General features: G+C 35.7%; 2 protein-coding genes across 3 annotated transcripts in view; one reads left to right on the top strand and one right to left on the bottom strand.

Annotated features, from left to right (window-relative positions):
• Positions 1 to 22,761, top strand: part of LOC149949537 (uncharacterized) — a 113,961-nt gene that overhangs the window by 49,905 nt on the left and 41,295 nt on the right. The gene's annotated exons all lie outside the window — the stretch shown is intronic.
• Positions 21,773 to 22,737, bottom strand: LOC149949538 (uncharacterized). Its single transcript, XM_090167844.1, has 2 exons — positions 22,651 to 22,737; positions 21,773 to 22,576 (listed from the first exon to the last, which is right to left on the bottom strand). Exons 1-2 carry the CDS (start codon positions 22,687 to 22,689, stop codon positions 22,073 to 22,075), a joined length of 543 nt encoding a protein of 180 aa, XP_090023970.1. The 5' UTR covers positions 22,690 to 22,737; the 3' UTR covers positions 21,773 to 22,072.

Below are 22,761 nucleotides of genomic sequence, written 5' to 3'. Positions count from 1 at the left end.
CAGCGAATAGTCCGCAATCGACTCGTGATTATTTTGATCCGCAACCGCAGCGTCTAATAACTCATTAAGAGAATGTATCCTTAAAGGATCAGACGGTGCGTGATCTCCTAATAGAGAAAGATATTTTATTTTCATGTACGAAATGTTAAAATGAGTTAAAGAAACTTACCATTTTCAACTCTGACTCTTTTAAGAGGATTTGAGTCTGAGGATGAAGCCCTTTTTACAGGAGAGTTCGACGGACCCGGCTGCGGGGATGATGGTCTAGCGCTTCGGGGAGCCTCAGTTGACGGAGAAGCAGCCGTAGATGGCACCACCCGATCTAGGATACGCGGCTCGGGCCTCGGCGGCGGCTCGGACCTCGAAGACGGTCCGGGTTGAAGAAACGGCATCAGCGGCGTCGGAGAACTTGATTGCAAAGACGGGACGGCTACCCCGGGTTGCCCGTGATTATTTGCACGTTGATGACGTTTAAGGGCATCACGTCTCGAAAAAGACTTATCGCATACGGAACAATTAAACGAAATATTACCGTGAACTGATACCATATGACGGTTGAGACTTCGCTGATGAATAAAAACCACGGAACAAGTGCTACACGAATACATCTTGAAGCCGAATGTGACCTTTTTCACCCTTACACGTCCCCTTTTATACCGATTGATATGCAAAAGATGATTCGGCACTTTTACCGATTCACCACCAAGATTCTCATTGGTCAAAAATAGCATATGCCTATAGCGGTGTCCGAGAGAGTGGTGTATTCTGGGTTTAACCCAAACACAATATTGTGCAATTTTTGTGGAGCATCTCTCTCTTTACCTATATACGTTGAAAGTAACGTATCCAAAGTTAAGAGGCCTAGTTAGGTTACTGGGTTTCTTCAGGACATTTTGTAATTTTCTCCAATTTTCACGCGCGTCAATGATTGACATAAAGGGGAAAAGGTTGGGTATGTGCGAGGAGAGTGGTTTCTACTACGGATTACCACAAATATATTAAGAAAACCTTTCATTGTTCATCGAAAAATAGCGAACACTTGATGGTTTTTCCGCAACAGTAGTTTTACTCTAGGGTATTTACGTTTCTCTCTATATTTAGTATCTATGGATCGTAAATCACGGAAAATACATAGTGTCATTAGGGTATTTCTTACTACTTAACCTTTGAAAATGTTATTTTTACAACTATGGGCAAAATCCGACATACCCAATTGGTACCTATAAAAAGGGGTTGCATCCGAATTGCAACATCTAGGTGTGTGTATTACAAGGGCCACCTTGGAAAACTTTCCAAATGTAATAGTTTTTTTTTTTATAAAATAACCTTGACCAGCTTTTTGAAATGTTCCCCTGGAATAGTTCAGCCAATGCCTAAGAATGAGTTCATAAGCTCTTTAGTGGGAGAGAAAACGGATCCATAGTTGAAGCAGGGGAGGCAACATTTCAACAAGATGGTCAAGCTTATTTTATAAAAAGAACTATTACAATTTGAAAATGTTTTTTTTTTTTTTAAATTCATTAAAATATTTTTTAATTCTTTAAAATATTTTTTAATTCTTTAAAATGTTTTTTAATTCTTTAAAATGTTTTTTAATTCCTTAAAATGTACTTTTTTATTCTTTTTTAAAATATTTTTAAGATAAAAATCAAACTCTTGAGCTAAATAAAATTGCTTTTTATTCATCTGATAATTGTTCAGTTACAAGATTGATATTTTTATATAGCCACTCGGAAAATAATGTACTCTTTTCAAGAGCGCATGAATATTTCCTACTTAAAAAGTTCGTTTTGTGACGAGTAAGACACGCAAACATGGGTCCGTCTTCGTCTAATTCAGTAACCTTCGGACACCCTACACCATTTAAGTCTATCACTTCGCGGTGTATTAGTTCTAATAAAAATACGCATTTCTCCTCGCCTTTACAAAATACGCGGTCATAGCCGTGAGTAGCCATTCGCATGCATTCTTCCAATTTGTTGTACGGGGTGAAACCATAGTCCCAACCAAGGCCGTGTATGTTCTTCTCAACCCACGTGTTCTGTCGTTGAGTGCGGGAAGGGAGGTCAGCTCGGGGGTACGGCGGCAGGAAAACCCACGATGCGACCCGGGGTGTAGTTTCGGCCGAGCATGCTGACGCTTCTTTCACTATTTTCTCCGGCTTCTCATCTTCGGTCCGCCCGTCAAAGAATTCAAAATCAATGACTATTGATTTCTTATGCCTATAATTCAAAAGTAAATACATTACCCTCCGAGAAAGAGGACTAAAATATAAAATTATACTTACATAGTTCTTGTCGGGTTATTCTTCTTGACTTGGATTTTCGTGTTTGAAAGCATATCCACTGATCGCTCTAGTTTATATACTCAATTATTGCGTCATGGTATTTACATCACCACAGCGGATAACCCATGGATTTCGCTCCACCGCTATAACATTCACCACCACTCATTCGCCTCTTTAATAATACCGGGGAAATCAGTGGTTCAAATTTAAATCTAAGTTGCATAATAAAATGTTGTTTATTTCTCAATTCGTAGTTTACACGGTCTTCGTACGGTAGAACGTGTACAATAGTATCGGAGAAACGTACGCGCTTCATACAGGCGGTGAAAAAGCGGGGAACGTCAATCAGGATTAAAACTCTTTTTTCTGCAGGTGGGGACCTTCTATCATTAATAGCGAGAAAGACTGCTGCCTTCTATAAGGCTTTCATTTTATCGGGGTACAGTCTTTACGTTTTCTTGTGCACCACTCTCTATAGCGTTACACGTTCACCACCAGGGATGTTTTAGCTATACTAGTTCTTGAAAGCGGGGACTGTCAATCAGGATCATAGCCCTTCTTTTCCGGAGGTGGGTAAAGAGCTGACCGTCAACCATTAATACACAGAAAGATGGCTGCCTTCTACAATTCACCACCAGTGGTGATCTAGCGTTGCTAGTTCACCACCCAGCACCACCCTGCCTTTGTACGTTCACCACCAGCGCCACCCTGCCTTTGAACGTTCACCACCCGGGTGGAGGCCTTCCACTGTACTGTTTTGGGACCCGCTCGAAGACCCTACTAGCCGACTCTATTGCATAAAACCACTACTCGCACAGACCTAGTAGATGACCAAATTATTTAAATATCTGAAAATGGATAAATGCCCAAATATTATTGGCTGGCTCTGCTATCACAAATTTGACGAGCTAAGGAAGGGGAGGAGCGACTCAATTTCCATTCGCTTAATATCGGTCTCAAGAAGGCCTCGTGATTATTGAACTATTTCTCTAGATTAAACTAAAGCAAAGAAACAAACAAGGCGAGATGTGGTTTATATCACTGTTCTTTAACCGATGGTCCGTGAACAGGCTAGATTGGTTTTAAATTATTTCTACGCCGTCTGCCGGTCTGCGAAATATCCATACAATTGTTGCTCGTCCACCGTTGTAAAAAGCTTGTAGAACAACGGTTAACGCAATAACGTGTTTTGTATAAGCAAGTTAAACGCAGAAAGATATTGAAGTTTAATAGTAAAATCGGGATTCTTGGAAAAATAATCCTTTAACACAGCGAATTAGTTCTAAATTTGAATTATTTTGCCTTCATACGTTTGATAAAAAAAGCTAACTAGAAAAAAAAAGTATTTTAACAAGATTTCCGCATTTTGCAACAAAATCTCCCGGTCTTCTTGAAGCTGGTTTAAAATTTTAAAGCATTCGGATAAAATGTAAAACAGTATTCGGTAAACACAGATTAAAGGGGTTCCAAAGTTCGGTGGAAAAATGTGTGTAAAGTCAGTAAAGTGCGAAATTTACGGTTAACTCTGCCCGCCTCTGCCAAGGCCGAGTGAGGGGGGGGGGACGAAAAGCATGCTCAATTTTCTTTTTTTTTGCCACCGAACTTTGGAGCCCCTTTAAAGGCAAAATACTCCAAGAACTCGCTTGCTCAGCCAGTAACGGCATATTTTGCTTTATTAAACCCAGAGCTTTAAGAATTATGACGCGGCCTATAGTTTAAGCGCCCCAAACTGTAACAAGTTATATTTCTAAATCTTAATGACCTATTTCAAATTAATCACTGTCAAACAAAAGGATAAAATTATTCGCTTTACACTTTGATGAAAAGTTTGCCCTTTTTCACTTTCCAAAAATTCGCTTCCCAATTTTACACGAACAGCCCTACAATCAGAAGAAAATAGGGGAAGTACGTATCTGTAGCTTTGAGCCGTAGAAGTCGTCGTGTGACCCACGAAAATGCCTTTTTACGCATAATAAACCAAACTGAAAAAGTAGTTCCAATTTTGTTTTGATTCAACACGGCTATAAACGACGAAAGCAAATACGCCTTAGCTCAATTAGCAGAGAATGAGAAGTACAATATGTCACAATTGTTCAATTTAAGAAAAATTGATTTTTTAAACGATGTAATCATCCGCGATTTCCCGCCAAACCGTTTTAGCGCGAAAATTCGTGAAAAGTGACGCCTTTCCAAAGCTGACTAGAAGCGTACTTCCCCCTATTTTCTTCTGCTACAATGTATACCAGCGGAAGGCTTGGAACATTTGGTGCAACCATAGTGCAACACCTTTGACTCCGGCTTCGTAGCAATGGTAAATCGGAAAGAAGAACGTTTGATCATGGAAGAATAAGTAAAGGAAGAGAAATGGGAGCGCGCTTCTCACCCCATCCTAAAGGTTCACACCCACAGACGGGAGCGTTAGGGGGGAAAGAAAACGGGGTTCCCGGGGTAAAATATTTGGGACGTTGCTTTGAGCTACATCAATTGGCGCCCTCTTTACATAGCGAGAAAAATTATTACTGGATTTCGAATTTAATTATTAATCCGTTCGGGAAATCATAACAATTGTGTTTTAGCTTTTTTATATTTGAGTGCGCTATTATGGATTATAATGATCATAACAAAATTAGAAACATAACAAAACGGACAATAAAATGGATCGAGCAAACATGATGATGTGATTTAACATCATAATGCGTTGATATATCTATACGATTGATTGCTTCAATCCATAGCAAACACTTCTGAAGATTTTTTATTGACTTTGGTACCGGATGAAATTTTATTCCACGATTACACGGTCGATTAGATATACCATAAGTTAATGATACCTCTAAGTAGACAAATAAGCCCTTTCAAGGTGGAATCTTTGTCCAGAAAATGTGATGTCAAATATTGTCTCTCCGATTCCCGCGAAAATGAAAGATTTGAAAAATATCTCGGACCCAGCGCCGCTGTGCGGTCGAGAATGAAACTATACACTTTTTTTGGGAATTTCGCTGGGCGCGTTCATGTTGAGTTTACCCCCCTTAACCCCCATTCTCCATATCCTGGGACCAAAGACCCGAGCCTAGACCCCCCACTGGTGGTTCCTGGTAATCGCCGACTAGCGGGCGGCCAAAAAGAGGGGTCGAAAAGACCGCGTAAAAGAGTGTATATTGGGCTGAGAGAAATAAACCAATAGCAAAAAAAAAAACGTTCTTTGGTCTCTGCGGGGGGAACGAATTTTCTAAGGGAATACCGAAATTTATCTCTTTTGGGGAAGTTCAAGCTAGCCTTGCACCAAACGGGATTAAAGAAACGTCAGCTTCCGCAGTTCCAAGTGTATGTTAAGGCTACTTTGATACGCAGTACGGAGAGACATAGGTCGATTTGGACAAGCATATCCGCCATAGGCAGCATTGCCATTTGTCTACTTAGAGGTATCATTAACTTATGGATATACTGTAGTTTTTACAATTCCGATAAACAAAATATTGTCCCATTTTTATATACTTAATTCTTAAGGAACCGATGGCGTTTCGATTTTCAAAATCCAGATGCTTTCGAAAACTTATTTTTAAAACGTCTAGAGGGCGCGATGGCAGTAGGCTTGTCACGAGATATTATTTACCCCAATGCGGCCCCCATAGTTTTCTACCCACCCCATTCCCCCGTTTGTGGGAGTTGGCCTGGATACTTGTTTCTAGCTTGCCGCGTGAATTCTCTTCCTTTACTTATTCTTCCATGGTTTGATTGATCTGAATCTCAGTCTGCGAGAAGAAATCGTCCGCTGCCTGAAATTGGGTTGGCTTACGTCGGTGCATTTCGGCTACGTTCATTCGTGAATTTGGAAAATATATTAACTCTTTTTGCCAACACTTTAAAGCAATTGTCGGCTCTATCATTGCCACCTGTTTCATGAAAAGGCCCCTGTTATTAGAGATGGCCATGAATCTATCGGATTCTTCTAAAAAAAGCGACTTTATTGGAGAGCGTGGTGCCATCTATATGGCAAAGGAAGTTAAATTCAAAATAGCCAAATGATAAAGTCGTCAGAGAGCCATTGTAGAGTGTTATATTTAGACAACTTATACTTTATTTAGTGGGCTTTAACCTAAACTATATATTCCATGTAAAACATATTGTGTAAAATTACTATAATTTATGTCATTGACCAATGATCCAATCAACGCGAGGGGTACCTATAAGTACTCGCCTTTTGGGTAAAAATGTAGCTTAACTAACTTGTTTTGATTACGACGATAGCGGCATCTGTTGAAAAAGAGCTAGTTGACGTCGAGCCGACACTTGCTTTAACGTACCGGGTAAGCGAGCTATTTGCGCCTACAGTTTGTTGGAGCGAAAAATTAATAAAGAATAAACAGATTCCTCCGTGTCATGGCGACTAACTCGCTTCGGAGAAGTCGTTATTTCTGGAAACTATCCGGCATTATTTAATTAGATGTAACATAAAAACGATCAGGCTGATTTGCATGGTTATCTTAATTATTTCAATTTTAGAATCAATATTCGCCAGCATTTTTAAGGGGTTGAATTTTGGAGTTTTTAACCAGGGTGCCAAAAAGGCTAGCTACGGCTCTGTCAGAAAGTAATAGAGGTTGGCTATGTCGTGTGTTATATTTTTAGTAAAATAACTTAAATTTAACCCTGTGACCTTCGGTGTTGAAATATACCTAAATATTAAATTGGGGTATTGAAAGGGCGTCTTTTGGAAGGGATGTAGTCCTAACCTTTCCCCATTTTGGTTCGATGCCGAAAGAACTAATTTGACCACTTAATTTTGTTAGTCAGCATTTCGATAATTGGTGCAATTGTACTGTTTCGGCGCAATTTCAAAATCACCTAACAATAAAACCTTTTCGCTATTTTAAAAGGCATTTTGGTTCGTTTTAAGATTTGGGAAATTTTCCTTTCGTGGCACTTTCAAAACCGGTGAGGAAAACGACTTTTGCTGAAGCTCCTAACTTAGATTTCCAAAATTTTACATTTCTACGATTAAATGCCTTTAAGCGCCATCTACTGAAATGAGTTGTTATTACCAATACACAGAAATAGGTTGCTTTATTCTTAGCAAAGGTACAGAAACTATATTTCCATTAAAAGACATACACAGGAGCCGGGAGTAGTGGCTCACTCCTGTAATCCCAAGCGTCAGGGAGGCAGAGTTTGTGGCCGTTTGAGGAAGACCACCAATCCCCCAACGGGTGGTCGGAATACTTCCGCCACGGGTGTCGTCACCCCTGTCCCCACGTATCCTCCCGTTGGCGTGGCCGTTACACATATCTCGCCCTGATTAATCAAATGGACGAGAGGACTGAATTGTCCCACACGTCACAATCGACTAAAAAAAACATACACAGGAGAGATCTAGCGGCCACGCGAACCCCAAAAAGTACTCTAATATTTTTTGTGACATAAACACAAGTTTGAGTTCGAAGAGATCAGGTCCTACCACCTTCGGAACGCCCTGGATAGGAACTCCATCAACAAATAAGTTTAACGGGCATAGGCTAATTATCTACAATCCATAGGTTGGAAGTTTCTTTTCAAGTACGGTAGGCTTAATTCTTAGCTGAATTCCTTATATCATTAGTCGAACGTGTAATAGGCGATTCTGAAGTGTAATATCGACCAATACCTGTGCGAAAGCAGGGGCGTAGGAACCAGGGGGGAAGGGGGGCAGAATTTTGCTGGGAGGGGCAACTAATGTTATTGCCCCCTCCAACCTTTTGGTCAGTTGAAATATTCAAAAAGCTCAAATTGTCATTTTAAAAGCATATAAATCGTAAAGAACCTCAACTGTGTTAAAATTTCAGTCTTTTCCCGTCAATTTACACAGTAGTAAAAAGTACACACGCATTCGAAGAAGGTACACTCCATTAAAAATTCAAAACCATTCTCCAGACCACTTTTCGTTTCTCTTTGCCCCCTCCGACTTTTAGAACGTTCCTACGCCCCTGTGCGAAAGATAAATATTTTAGGCACGCGCTCTTCGTATATTAATAGACTGTGGCTTGCGTGATTAAGCACGCGCGTTAACAATTAAAAAAAGAAGTGCGTGCTCAAGAGTAGAAGAAAAGTAAGGGCGAGACATCGACCCCGGGGACGGGGTCAGGTTCGGGATCGGGGTCCGGGATTTAAGGGGTGAAATGGGGGGTAAAATCGTCGAAAAGTCAATGTATTTAGGGTATTTCTGGCGACGATTTGTTTTCCCGTATATCAGCATATTGTGTCCAGGCCAACTTGTTCATTTATCTACGCTTATCTCGAAAGATACTTGAACGTATATCTTATCAAGTTTTATCGTACGGAATAAGTTTAAATGATGTAAAAATTGATAACCTAGGCGACGCGTGCGTAGATTACCCCGGGGGACGCGGTTAATTTGAATTTAAGAGTGTTTTGACGTCATGGAATATTCGTTGTTAAAGTAGAATGGAAATATTTTTAAACTTCATTTTAATATCATTGTAGTACTTAAATATGCTTGACACTTGAACCAATCTCACGAGTATTTCTTAAAACGAATATCTCGATCGCGTTTTATCGTACGAAATAAGTGGAAATTATGTAAGTTGTATGATACTTGATAACCTAGGCAGGAAGATAGCGCGCGCGTGCGCGGATTACCTGGGAGGCGCGGATTGCCCGGGCGCGCGGTTAATTTGAATTTAAAACATGGATTCCCTCTCCGAAATAATTCATGTACCCAAAATTGGACCGCAAGTTTTTTTCTTTTAGGGGAATCTCTATGGGAGTTAAACATTACAATAAAGCTAATAGGTCCAGTTTGGGGTACTTTTGGTCCGAAATGGGGTACATAGGGCCGAAAATGGTGACTTTGGTCGTTTTAAGGGTACTTTTGGTCTATTTTGGTCCATTTTTGGGTACATCAGAAAAGCAGTTGGAAAAACGAAGAGCCTTATTTTTTTTTCCACCCATCTCCAAACTCCAAAAATTTATTGCTATAATTTATTTATCCCTTCCGTAGGTATAAAATAAGATAAAAACCACTTACCTATATTTTAATTACGGTAAATTAAAAATACTTAATTAGTGTATTAAGTTACGTTTAAAAGAACCTTTTGTAACAATTCCAATATGTAAATATAGGTATAAGGATTGAAAAAATACTTAAAGTGGTGTTCCTTTTTCTTCTTTTAATACGACAACACACAACTCTGATACGCAAATATATAAAGAAAATATAAAAAAATTACTCTACGTTCGATACGTTAAAATACATTTCCGATACACAAATATAGATAAAGAAATACTATAAAATGTAAAAAGGTAGAAAAATACTACACATTAACCATTATGAATTTAAGCTTACAACATCCTTAACGTATAGAGCATAACATATATGTTCAGAGTTAACTTGTTTCCTCGTTATCTTTATCGCATGTGTTTTAAATAGCGTATGGAATAAGTTAAGAATGTACTGAAATGGTGTATGTTTAAGCCTCGTAGAATAAAGAGTAAAACATATGTTCAGAGTCGGCTTGATTACTAAAGCGAATAACACAGAGACGTTTCCGGTGTAGTCACGTAGGAAGAAAAATACTACAACACTCTCTATACTCTACATTCAACACGTTAAAATATACTTCCGAAATGCCAATATAGGTAGTAAAATACTACAAAATCTCTATACTTTACCTTCAATACGTTAAATTACATTCCAATATGTAAATATAGGAGGAAAAATACTACAAAAGCCTCTTTTCTTGTCGTTCAATATGTTAAAATAGATTTCTGAAATGCAAATGTAGGTATTAAATACTACAAAATCTCTATACTCTACCTTCAATACGTTAAATTACATTCCAATATGTAAATATAGGTAGTAAATACTACAAAAGCCTCTTTTCTTGGCGTTCAATATGTTAAAATAGATTTCTGAATTGCAAATATAGGTAGTAAATACTGCAAAAGCCTCTTTTCTTGGCGTTCAATATGTTAAAATAGATTTCTGAAATGCAAATATAGGTAGTAATTACTACAAAAGCCTCTTACTCTACGTTCAGTACGTTAAATTAATGATATGCCTCCGATCGAATCGTTCATTTTTTCCTATTTAAATATACGCATTTAAATTAGAATTGCTTCTAGTGTTCGGCAGTCGATTAATTTTTATCCACAAATTTTCCTAATTATTTAAAAAACGTTGGTAAAAAGAATATCATTTTAACTTATTTAATTGTGTTTTTTACCCAACCAAGCATTTATTTGAATAAAAGTGGTATTTATTTAAATAACCAATAGTTAAATAAAAATTGTTAAATGTTTAAATAATCGAAAGTGAACAAGCCTATTTTTTAAATAAAACAAACAGACTTTAGAGTTGATAAGATTTGTAAATATCATTTGAAACTAATAATTTTCACGCTTTATTTAAGTCAAGCAATTACATTTTTAAAAATGAAAGAAGTTAAACAATATAAAAATTGGAAATATTGTAAATATTTTTAGGTAATAAAGAAATTAAGAAATGTTTTAATTAAAATATCTTTCAATTTCTACTACATTTTTAAAAATGAAAGAAGTTTAACAATATAATTATTCTAATATAATTTCAAAATCAGGTATTATTTAAAGTACAAATGCATAATTTAGTGAAGCAATTCTTATTTAAATACTTTTATTTAATTAATTTGTGTATCTGAAATGTATTTATTGAAAAATAAGTGGGTTTTACTATTTATCACGGTTTTTTATATATATATATATTGGTATTGTTACAAAAGGTTCTTTTAAACGTAACTTAGTACATTAATTTATTTTGGAAGTTCAAAACGTATTAAGAGCCCTTCAGAGTACTATAAAAGGATTTCATTTACAAACTAAATTAATATTTTCTTCAAACTTTCAATTCGTTATAATTTGAATTTAAATGAAAACATCATGGATTATAGGTGCGTAATCTACTATTAGACCGAACGGATTAAAAAATACTTAAAGTAAGTGGTTTTACTGATAAACTAAAGGAATTTAACTTTAAAGGGTATCTTAGATTATTGTTTTTAATATTATTCAAGTTCAAAACGTATAAAGAGTACTTCAAAGTAATTTAAAAGAATTTTATTTACGAACTAAATCCATATTTTAGAAGTTAGTTTGTATGATATACTTACTAATACCTGAAAAATGGACTTTAGAGTTGATAAGATTTGTAAATATCATTTGAAACTAATAATTTTCACGCTTTATTTAAGTCAAGCAATTACATTTTTAAAAATGAAAGAAGTTAAACAATATAAAAATTTGTAAATATTGTAAATATTTTTAGGTAATAAAGAAATTAAGAAATGTTTTAATTAAAATATCTTTCATTTTCTACTACATTTTTAAAAATGAAAGAAGTTTAACAATATAATTATTCTAATATAATTTCAAAATCATTTATTATTTAAAGTACAAATGCATAATTTAGTGAAGCAATTCTTATTTAAATACTTTTATTTAATTAATTTGTGTATCTGAAATGTATTAATTGAAAAATAAGTGGGTTTTACTATTTATCACGGTTTTTTATATACATATATATACAGGGTCTTTTTTTTTGCTCGGAAAAGTGTTTTTTTTTCAAAAACTATTTATAGTACCGATTTCAAATTTGGAAGGTCAATTCTCTATACCGGAGGACATCAGTTTGAGAAATTTGAGCGTTTTCGGTAATGTTTTTCACCAATTTTGAAAAATTATTTTTCGACCACTAGGTGCGAGATAAAACATTTCTATTATAAAGTTGTAGGCCGTCATCGAAAACCCTTAAAAATTGTTCACTCGACGAAAAACAACTTATTTATCAGTGAAAATTCGAGCTTGAAAAATTTACAAGTTGGTGAAGCCAAATTACGATTGTTTGAAACGATAATTGAAAAGGGAACAAGTCTAATACAAACGTAGTAGAGTTTTCACACTTGAAAAAATGTACACGTTTGGTTTTTAAATGCAGATATTTTATTCACATAAATTTTTACAAAACATTTTCAATAATATCACCATTGGCTGCAACACAGGTTTGTGCGCGGACAATTAAGTTCTCAAACGCTTTCTCTACCATTTCTGGTGTGACGTCTCGGCAAGCACTGATTATTCGTCTAATGAGTTCCTCCCTAGTTTCAATGGGCGTGGCGTATACCTTTGCTTTAACGAATCCCCAGAGAAAATAATCCAGCGGTGTTAGGTCAGGTGACCTTGCTGGCCAATGCACTGGACCATTTCTCCCTATCCACCTTTCAGGAAACTCGTTGTTGAGGTGCTCAGTTACTTGCCGGGAAAAATGCGGAGGGGCGCCATCTTGCTGAAACCACAACTGACGTCTTTCAGCCAATGGAAGGTCGTCGATTGCGTCACTCAGTTCGTTCTGTAGAAAATGTAAATACCTTTGGCCGTTGAGGTTCGTCGGCAGGAAAAAGGGACCAATCAAACGGTTTCCAACAAGTCCAACCCAAACATTGACCCGTTCAAATTGAACCTGGTGATGATATTCAAAACCCCAATGTGGGTTGATGTCAGACCAAAGATGGCTGTTTTGATGATTAAAGGGCCCATCTCTAGAAAATGACGCTTCGTCGGAGAACAAAACATGGCGCAAAAATTGTCTATCTTCTTGGACAGCATTTAGTAACCAGTTGCTAAATTCATAACGTCTTTGATGGTCTCCGTCAATTAGTCCTTGGTGGAGCGTAGCTCTGTATGGGTGATAGCGATTCTTACGAAGAATTTTCCACACATGATTTGCAGAACAACCCAAATCAGCAGCGGCGTTAGCGCAACTGTGACGAGGATATGCCACAAAGTACGCGAGTACATTGTTCTCGAAGTCTAAATCCGGTTGACCCAATCCGCGAAACCTAGGTTGCAAGTTACCAAATTGATTGAAATCGTGAATTGCTCGTCTTACTGTATTTACAGATGGTGCTCCATTTGGATGTCTTTCTGCGAAGATTTCAGTCACTCTTCTAAGGTTTTGCGCTGCTTCTCCATAGTAAATGGCAACTATCTCGGTACGCTCAGCTACTGAATAACGAGGCGTTGTTCGAAATATTATCAAACACTGATAATAATCTCCCAAAGTTTTCCTTTAAATACCCAATGCATGTTTAGGATTGACCTATAGCCTCGTGTTTTTTAAATCCGGTCGTTTTTTTAACCAAAGTTTCAACTGGATTAGGTAATTCGGTTTCAATTATCGTTTCAAACAATCGTAATTTGGCTTCACCAACTTGTAAATTTTTCAAGCTCGAATTTTCACTGATAAATAAATTGTTTTTCGTCGAGTCAACAATTTTTAAGGGTTTTCGATGACGGCCTACAACTTTATAATAGAAATTTTTTATCTCGCACCTAGTGGTCGAAAAATAATTTTTCAAAATTGGTGAAAAACATTACCGAAAACGCTCAAATTTCTCAAACTGATGTCCCCCGGTATAGAGAATTGACCTTCCAAATTTGAAATCGGTACTATAAATAGTTTTTGAAAAAAAACACTTTTCCGAGCAAAAAAAAAGACCCTGTATATTGGAATTGTTACAAAAGGTTCTTTTAAACGTAACTTAGTACATTAATTTATTTTGGAAGTTCAAAACGTATTAAGAGCCCTTCAGAGTACTATAAAAGGATTTCATTTACAAACTAAATTAATATTTTCTTCAAACTTTCAATTCGTTATAATTTGAATTTAAATGAAAACATCATGGATTATAGGTGCGTAATCTACTATTAGACCGAACTAATTAAAAAAAATACTTAAAGTAAGTGGTTTTACTGATAAACTCTAAAGGAATTTTGGAATTTTCTAGAATAGCAAAGTAAAACTAAAACGTAAACCAAGTTTAAAACGAAACTAATAACTGGGAGAAAGGTTGAAGTAAGTAATTTTTTTGATTTTTCGTTTTTTAATTTTTGAGTTCCCTATATTATTATAAATTAAATTAAATATAATTTTTGAAAATTTGTGATAAAAGATCTGCTCCTTCGTGTTTAACATATATTTAAAAACTCGAGATTTTAATGAATTGTTTTCAAAGCATGAAAAATATAGCAGATCCTTTGATTTTAATTGTAGTTAGTAGTTACTTAAAAAAAAAGTCGCTAGCTGACTTGGAGCTGGTGTAGTTAAATTTTAAAAATGTGTATTTTAAATTTTGTTTGTAAAAGTTTTTTTTGAAAAAGTTTAGTATTATAGTTTAAATTTATTAAATAAAATAAAATATAAATTATGCATTTGGTTTAGTATTTTACTATTGCAAGTAAAATTAATAGTAATTTCAATTACTTTTTTAGTTTTTTTTTTGACAAATATGCAAACTATTTAGTTATTTCAAAAACAAATACGTCGAATTATTTGGTATTCGAAATACTATTGGTTAGTTTTTATATCTTTAATTTTATTTTTCAGAACAATTTCTCTTTGTCTAACTTCTTCTAACTTTAATTTAGATGGCCTTAAAGCCAAGTATTTAACAAATTTTGTAACCAAGTAGATGGAGCTTTAAACAATTTTTCAGTCATGTAGTCAAGGAAATGTTCAAATATACGTGTATTTGGTCATTTTGATGGTCAAATAGCCCAGTATGGAACTGCGAGATGATAGTCAGACATTGAGACGCGGGTGGCGCCCGTGCCCCAGCGTCCGCGCCAGCCCCGTCGGTGCCCCATTTCACATTTCAGACGTCAACGGAGGCTCGGGGCACCATCAGGGCGAGGGCGCGGACGCTGGGGCACGGGCGCCACCCGCGTCTCAATGTCTGACTATCATCTCGCAGTTCCATACTGGGCTATTTGACCATCAAACTAGGGAGGAACTCATTAGACGAATAATCAGTGCTTGCCGAGACGTCACACCAGAAATGGTAGAGAAAGCGTTTGAGAACTTAATTGTCCGCGCACAAACCTGTGTTGCAGCCAATGGTGATATTATTGAAAATGTTTTGTAAAAATTTATGTGAATAAAATATCTGCATTTAAAAACCAAACGTGTACATTTTTTCAAGTGTGAAAACTCTACTACGTTTGTATTAGACTTGTTCCCTTTTCAATTATCGTTTCAAACAATCGTAATTTGGCTTCACCAACTTGTAAATTTTTCAAGCTCGAATTTTCACTGATAAATAAGTTGTTTTTCGTCGAGTGAACAATTTTTAAGGGTTTTCGATGACGGCCTACAACTTTATAATAGAAATGTTTTATCTCGCACCTAGTGGTCGAAAAATAATTTTTCAAAATTGGTGAAAAACATTACCGAAAACGCTCAAATTTCTCAAACTGATGTCCTCCGGTATAGAGAATTGACCTTCCAAATTTGAAATCGGTACTATAAATAGTTTTTGAAAAAAAACACTTTTCCGAGCAAAAAAAAAGACCCTGTATATATATGTATATAAAAAACCGTGATAAATAGTAAAACCCACTTATTTTTCAATTAATACATTTCAGATACACAAATTAATTAAATAAAAGTATTTAAATAAGAATTGCTTCACTAAATTATGCATTTGTACTTTAAATAATAAATGATTTTGAAATTATATTAGAATAATTATATTGTTAAACTTCTTTCATTTTTAAAAATGTAGTAGAAAATGAAAGATATTTTAATTAAAACATTTCTTAATTTCTTTATTACCTAAAAATATTTACAATATTTACAAATTTTTATATTGTTTAACTTCTTTCATTTTTAAAAATGTAATTGCTTGACTTAAATAAAGCGTGAAAATTATTAGTTTCAAATGATATTTACAAATCTTATCAACTCTAAAGTCCATTTTTCAGGTATTAGTAAGTATATCATACAAACTAACTTCTAAAATATGGATTTAGTTCGTAAATAAAATTCTTTTAAATTACTTTGAAGTACTCTTTATACGTTTTGAACTTGAATAATATTAAAAACAATAATCTAAGATACCCTTTAAAGTTAAATTCCTTTAGTTTATCAGTAAAACCACTTACTTTAAGTATTTTTTAATCCGTTCGGTCTAATAGTAGATTACGCACCTATAATCCATGATGTTTTCATTTAAATTCAAATTATAACGAATTGAAAGTTTGAAGAAAATATTAATTTAGTTTGTAAATGAAATCCTTTTATAGTACTCTGAAGGGCTCTTAATACGTTTTGAACTTCCAAAATAAATTAATGTACTAAGTTACGTTTAAAAGAACCTTTTGTAACAATTCCAATATATATATATATAAAAAACCGTGATAAATAGTAAAACCCACTTATTTTTCAATAAATACATTTCAGATACACAAATTAATTAAATAAAAGTATTTAAATAAGAATTGCTTCACTAAATTATGCATTTGTACTTTAAATAATACCTGATTTTGAAATTATATTAGAATAATTATATTGTTAAACTTCTTTCATTTTTAAAAATGTAGTAGAAATTGAAAGATATTTTAATTAAAACATTTCTTAATTTCTTTATTACCTAAAAATATTTACAATATTTCCAATTTTTATTTTGTTTAACTTCTTTCATTTTTAAAAATGTAATTGCTTGACTTAAATAAAGCGTGAAAATTATTAGTTTCAAATGATATTTACAAATCTTATCAACTCTAAAGTCTGTTTGTTTTATTTAAAAAATAGGCTTGTTCACTTTCGATTATTTAAACATTTAACAATTTTTATTTAACTATTGGTTATTTAAATAAATACCACTTTTATTCAAATAAATGCTTGGTTGGGTAAAAAACACAATTAAATAAGTTAAAATGATATTCTTTTTACCAACGTTTTTTAAATAATTAGGAAAATTTGTGGATAAAAATTAATCGACTGCCGAACACTAGAAGCAATTCTAATTTAAATGCGTATATTTAAATAGGAAAAAATGAACGATTCGATCGGAGGCATATCATTAATTTAACGTACTGAACGTAGAGTAAGAGGCTTTTGTAGTAATTACTACCTATATTTGCATTTCAGAAATCTATTTTAACATATTGAACGCCAAGAAAAGAGGCTTTTGCAGTATTTACTACCTATATTTGCATTTCAGAAATCTATTTTAACATATTGAACGCCAAGAAAAGAGGCTTTTGTAGTATTTACTACCTATATTTACATATTGGAATGTAATTTAACGTATTGAAGGTAGAGTATAGAGATTTTGTAGTATTTAATACCTACATTTGCATTTCAGAAATCTATTTTAACATATTGAACGCCAAGAAAAGAGGCTTTTGTAGTATTTTTCCTCCTATATTTACATATTGGAATGTAATTTAACGTATTGAAGGTAAAGTATAGAGATTTTGTAGTATTTTACTACCTATATTGGCATTTCGGAAGTATATTTTAACGTGTTGAATGTAGAGTATAGAGAGTGTTGTAGTATTTTTCTTCCTACGTGACTACACCGGAAACGTCTCTGTGTTATTCGCTTTAGTAATCAAGCCGACTCTGAACATATGTTTTACTCTTTATTCTACGAGGCTTAAACATACACCATTTCAGTACATTCTTAACTTATTCCATACGCTATTTAAAACACATGCGATAAAGATAACGAGGAAACAAGTTAACTCTGAACATATATGTTATGCTCTATACGTGAAGGATGTTGTAAGCTTAAATTCATAATGGTTAATGTGTAGTATTTTTCTACCTTTTTACATTTTATAGTATTTCTTTATCTATATTTGTGTATCGGAAATGTATTTTAACGTATCGAACGTAGAGTAATTTTTTTATATTTTCTTTATATATTTGCGTATCAGAGTTGTGTGTTGTCGTATTAAAAGAAGAAAAAGGAACTTTTCATAGTGTTATTCTACCTATTTACATATCGGAAATGTATTTATATTTTACCGTATTTAAAATATAGGTAATTGTTTTTATTGGCTTGACTTAAATAAAGCGTGAAAGTTATTAGTTTCAAAATGATATTTACAAATCTTATCCACACAAATTTAATTTAATTTTAATTTTAGTGTTTTATAGTATCTTTCTGACTATATTTGTGTATAAGAATTATATTTTACCGTATTTAAATAGTAATAAAAGCGAATTGAAAGTTTGAAGAAAATATGAATTAAGTTCGTAAATAAAATCCTTTTATAGTACTTTGAAGGACTCTTAATACGTTTCCAACTTGAATAAAATTAAAAACAATAATCTAAGATACCCTTTAAAGTTAAATTCCTTTAGAGTTTATCAGTAAAACCACTTTAAGTATTTTTTCAATCCTTATACCTATATTTACATATTGGAATTGTTACAAAAGGTTCTTTTAAACGTAACTTAATACACTAATTAAGTATTTTTAATTTACCGTAATTAAAATATAGGTAAGTGGTTTTTATCTTATTTTATACCTACGGAAGGGATAAATAAATTATAGCAATAAATTTTTGGAGTTTGGAGATGGGTGGAAAAAAAATAAGGCTCTTCGTTTTTCCAACTGCTTTTCTGATGTACCCAAAAATGGACCAAAATAGACCAAAAGTACCCTTAAAACGACCAAAGTCACCATTTTCGGCCCTATGTACCCCATTTCGGACCAAAAGTACCCCAAACTGGACCTATTAGCTTTATTGTAATGTTTAACTCCCATAGAGATTCCCCTAAAAGAAAAAAACTTGCGGTCCAATTTTGGGTACATGAATTATTTCGGAGAGGGAATCCATGTTTTAAATTCAAATTAACCGCGCCTCCCAGGTAATCCGCGCACGCGCGCGCTATCTTCCTGCCTAGGTTATCAAGTATCATACAACTTACATAATTTCCACTTATTTCGTACGATAAAACGCGATCGAGATATTCGTTTTAAGAAATACTCGTGAGATTGGTTCAAGTGTCAAGCATATTTAAGTACTACAATGATATTAAAATGAAGTTTAAAAATATTTCCATTCTACTTTAACAACGAATATTCCATGACGTCAAAACACTCTTAAATTCAAATTAACCGCGTCCCCCGGGGTAATCTACGCACGCGTCGCCTAGGTTATCAATTTTTACATCATTTAAACTTATTCCGTACGATAAAACTTGATAAGATATACGTTCAAGTATCTTTCGAGATAAGCGTAGATAAATGAACAAGTTGGCCTGGACACAATATGCTGATATACGGGAAAACAAATCGTCGCGAGAAATACCCTAAATACATTGACTTTTCGACGATTTTACCCCCCATTTCACCCCTTAAATCCCGGACCCCTATCCCGAACCTGACCCCGTCCCCGGGGTCGATGTCTCGCCCTTACTTTTCTTCTACTCTTGAGCACGCACTTCTTTTTTTAATTGTTAACGCGCGTGCTTAATCACGCAAGCCACAGTCTATTAATATACGAAGAGCGCGTGCCTAAAATATTTATCTTTCGCACAGGGGCGTAGGAACGTTCTAAAAGTCGGAGGGGGCAAAGAGAAACGAAAAGTGGTCTGGAGAATGTTTTTGAATTTTTAATGGAGTGTACCTTCTTCGAATGCGTGTGTACTTTTTACTACTGTGTAAATTGACGGGAAAAGACTGAAATTTTAACACAGTTGAGGTTCTTTACGATTTATATGCTTTTAAAATGACAATTTGAGCCTTTTGAATATTTCAACTGACCAAAAGGTTGGAGGGGGCAATAACATTAGTTGCCCCTCCCAGCAAAATTCTGCCCCCCTTCCCCCCTGGTTCCTACGCCCCTGCTTTCGCACAGGTATTGGTCGATATTACACTTCAGAATCGCCTATTACACGTTCGACTAATGATATAAGGAATTCAGCTAAGAATTAAGCCTACCGTACTTGAAAAGAAACTTCCAACCTATGGATTGTAGATAATTAGCCTATGCCCGTTAAACTTATTTGTTGATGGAGTTCCTATCCAGGGCGTTCCGAAGGTGGTAGGACCTGATCTCTTCGAACTCAAACTTGTGTTTATGTCACAAAAAATATTAGAGTACTTTTTGGGGTTCGCGTGGCCGCTAGATCTCTCCTGTGTATGTTTTTTTTAGTCGATTGTGACGTGTGGGACAATTCAGTCCTCTCGTCCATTTGATTAATCAGGGCGAGATATGTGTAACGGCCACGCCAACGGGAGGATACGTGGGGACAGGGGTGAGGACACCCGTGGCGGAAGTATTCCGACCACCCGTTGGGGGATTGGTGGTCTTCCTCAAACGGCCACAAACTCTGCCTCCCTGACGCTTGGGATTACAGGAGTGAGCCACTACTCCCGGCTCCTGTGTATGTCTTTTAATGGAAATATAGTTTCTGTACCTTTGCTAAGAATAAAGCAACCTATTTCTGTGTATTGGTAATAACAACTCATTTCAGTAGATGGCGCTTAAAGGCATTTAATCGTAGAAATGTAAAATTTTGGAAATCTAAGTTAGGAGCTTCAGCAAAAGTCGTTTTCCTCACCGGTTTTGAAAGTGCCACGAAAGGAAAATTTCCCAAATCTTAAAACGAACCAAAAGTTTGGAGATGGGTGGAAAAAAAAATAAGGCTCTTCGTTTTTCCAACTGCTTTTCTGATGTACCCAAAAATGGACCAAAATAGACCAAAAGTACCCTTAAAACGACCAAAGTCACCATTTTCGGCCCTATGTACCCCATTTCGGACCAAAAGTACCCCAAACCTGGACTTCGTTCAGTTACGTATTGCTATTGTAATGTTTAACTCCCATAGAGATTCCCCTAAAAGAAAAAAACTTGCGGTCCAATTTTGGGTACATGAATTATTTCGGAGAGGGAATCCATGTTTTAAATTCAAATTAACCGCGCGCCCGGGCAATCCGCGCCTCCCAGGTAATCCGCGCACGCGCGCGCTATCTTCCTGCCTAGGTTATCAAGTATCATACAACTTACATAATTTCCACTTATTTCGTACGATAAAACGCGATCGAGATATTCGTTTTAAGAAATACTCGTGAGATTGGTTCAAGTGTCAAGCATATTTAAGTACTACAATGATATTAAAATGAAGTTTAAAAATATTTCCATTCTACTTTAACAACGAATATTCCATGACGTCAAAACACTCTTAAATTCAAATTAACCGCGTCCCCCGGGGTAATCTACGCACGCGTCGCCTAGGTTATCAATTTTTACATCATTTAAACTTATTCCGTACGATAAAACTTGATAAGATATACGTTCAAGTATCTTTCGAGATAAGCGTAGATAAATGAACAAGTTGGCCTGGACACAATATGCTGATATACGGGAAAACAAATCGTCGCGAGAAATACCCTAAATACATTGACTTTTCGACGATTTTACCCCCATTTCCCCCCTTAAATCCCGGACCCCGATCCCGAACCTGACCCCGTCCCCGGGGTCGATGTCTCGCCCTTACTTTTCTTCTACTCTCAAGTTTCTTAACCATAACACAAAAGTAACCAAATAATATGACCACCGAATAACCGATAAAGTGCTAAAATGTTAATACCACAGTCAAATTCGGCAGTAAGTTTGAATACCGGTGAGAAGAAAACTTCGTTTTAAAATCTAGCTTTATTTCCGTGTCGCATTCTTCTATTTACATGATGATAAATATTTACAGGAATAAATACAGTGTTTAAAATCAACTATCAACGCTCTAAGACGGTACATTAAATTCATACCGCCCCGTGGAATGTCTTCGAGACGCGGGCCACCTTGTTGTGGAATTTCTTCTTGACAATGTCCCTGGCCTCTTGCAAGGAAGCCGCCTTGGATGCTTCCATGTCCGCGATGATTTAACCAACACCCTGGACATCTTGGATCTTAGAACCCACATTCGGGAAAACGGGACCGGAATTCTTAATTTTGTAGCTTTCAGGGATGGGTTGGGTGTAAGCGGACTTGGATCCCTTGACGACCTTCATCTGAGGAATCGCCACGTGGTACTGTTGCAGGTTCACTTCTGGTCGGTGCACGATCAGAGTGTGGGGCAATTGGCTTGTGCTGGACCACGGGACTGGGGATGACGAAGATGGCCTGAGGCACTCTGAAGAGGGCGGGTTTGGTCTGGACGATGGGCTTCGGAGCCTCGATGACCGGCGAAGGGATGTTGAGGATCACTTTCTTCTCCTTCATGATATTCCCAGAGAAGCCGATGTTGGCGTGGGGAACATCGTGCACTTCTGGTGCGCCTTTGGGCATCTCAATTGTTGGTTGGACGAGGGACAAGGACGGTTGAGGGATGTCGAAGACGGCAGCTGGCAATTCGAAGGTTGGTTCCTGACCAGTGTTCAAGGGCGGGGCCATGTCCAAGGGCATCGGAGCGGCGATTTCAACAGCATGCGGAGTTTCAACGTCAATGGATTTCTGACACAGAACCTGAACATACATGTAAAATAATGACGAACGTCACGGTGTCATTAAGATAAGGATATAATTTAAGTTATTATTACCATGACTGCCAACGTAAGGAAAGAGATTAACACAATCATATCGCACAAAGTACAATTTCTTCCGCAGCTCTTTAGAGATGAAATTAACGAGTGAGTAAGTCGTTGATTAAT

Source organism: Leiobunum rupestre, chromosome 3 (assembly GCF_980474605.1).
Source record: "Leiobunum rupestre chromosome 3, qqLeiRupe1.1.hap1, whole genome shotgun sequence".
Lineage (NCBI taxonomy): Eukaryota > Metazoa > Arthropoda > Arachnida > Opiliones > Sclerosomatidae > Leiobunum > Leiobunum rupestre.
This window is presented reverse-complemented; position numbering and strand designations above follow the sequence as displayed.

What these genes read in the sequence shown, in the direction of transcription:
- LOC149949538 (XM_090167844.1), bottom strand. Translation starts at nt 22,689, where the DNA reads ATGATTGTGTTAATCTCTTTCCTTACGTTGGCAGTCATG. An exon ending in TCCTTACGTTGGCAGTCATG is followed by an intron (nt 22,577 to 22,650) that starts GTAATAATAACT and finishes ATGTATGTTCAG; the next exon opens with GTTCTGTGTCAGAAATCCAT.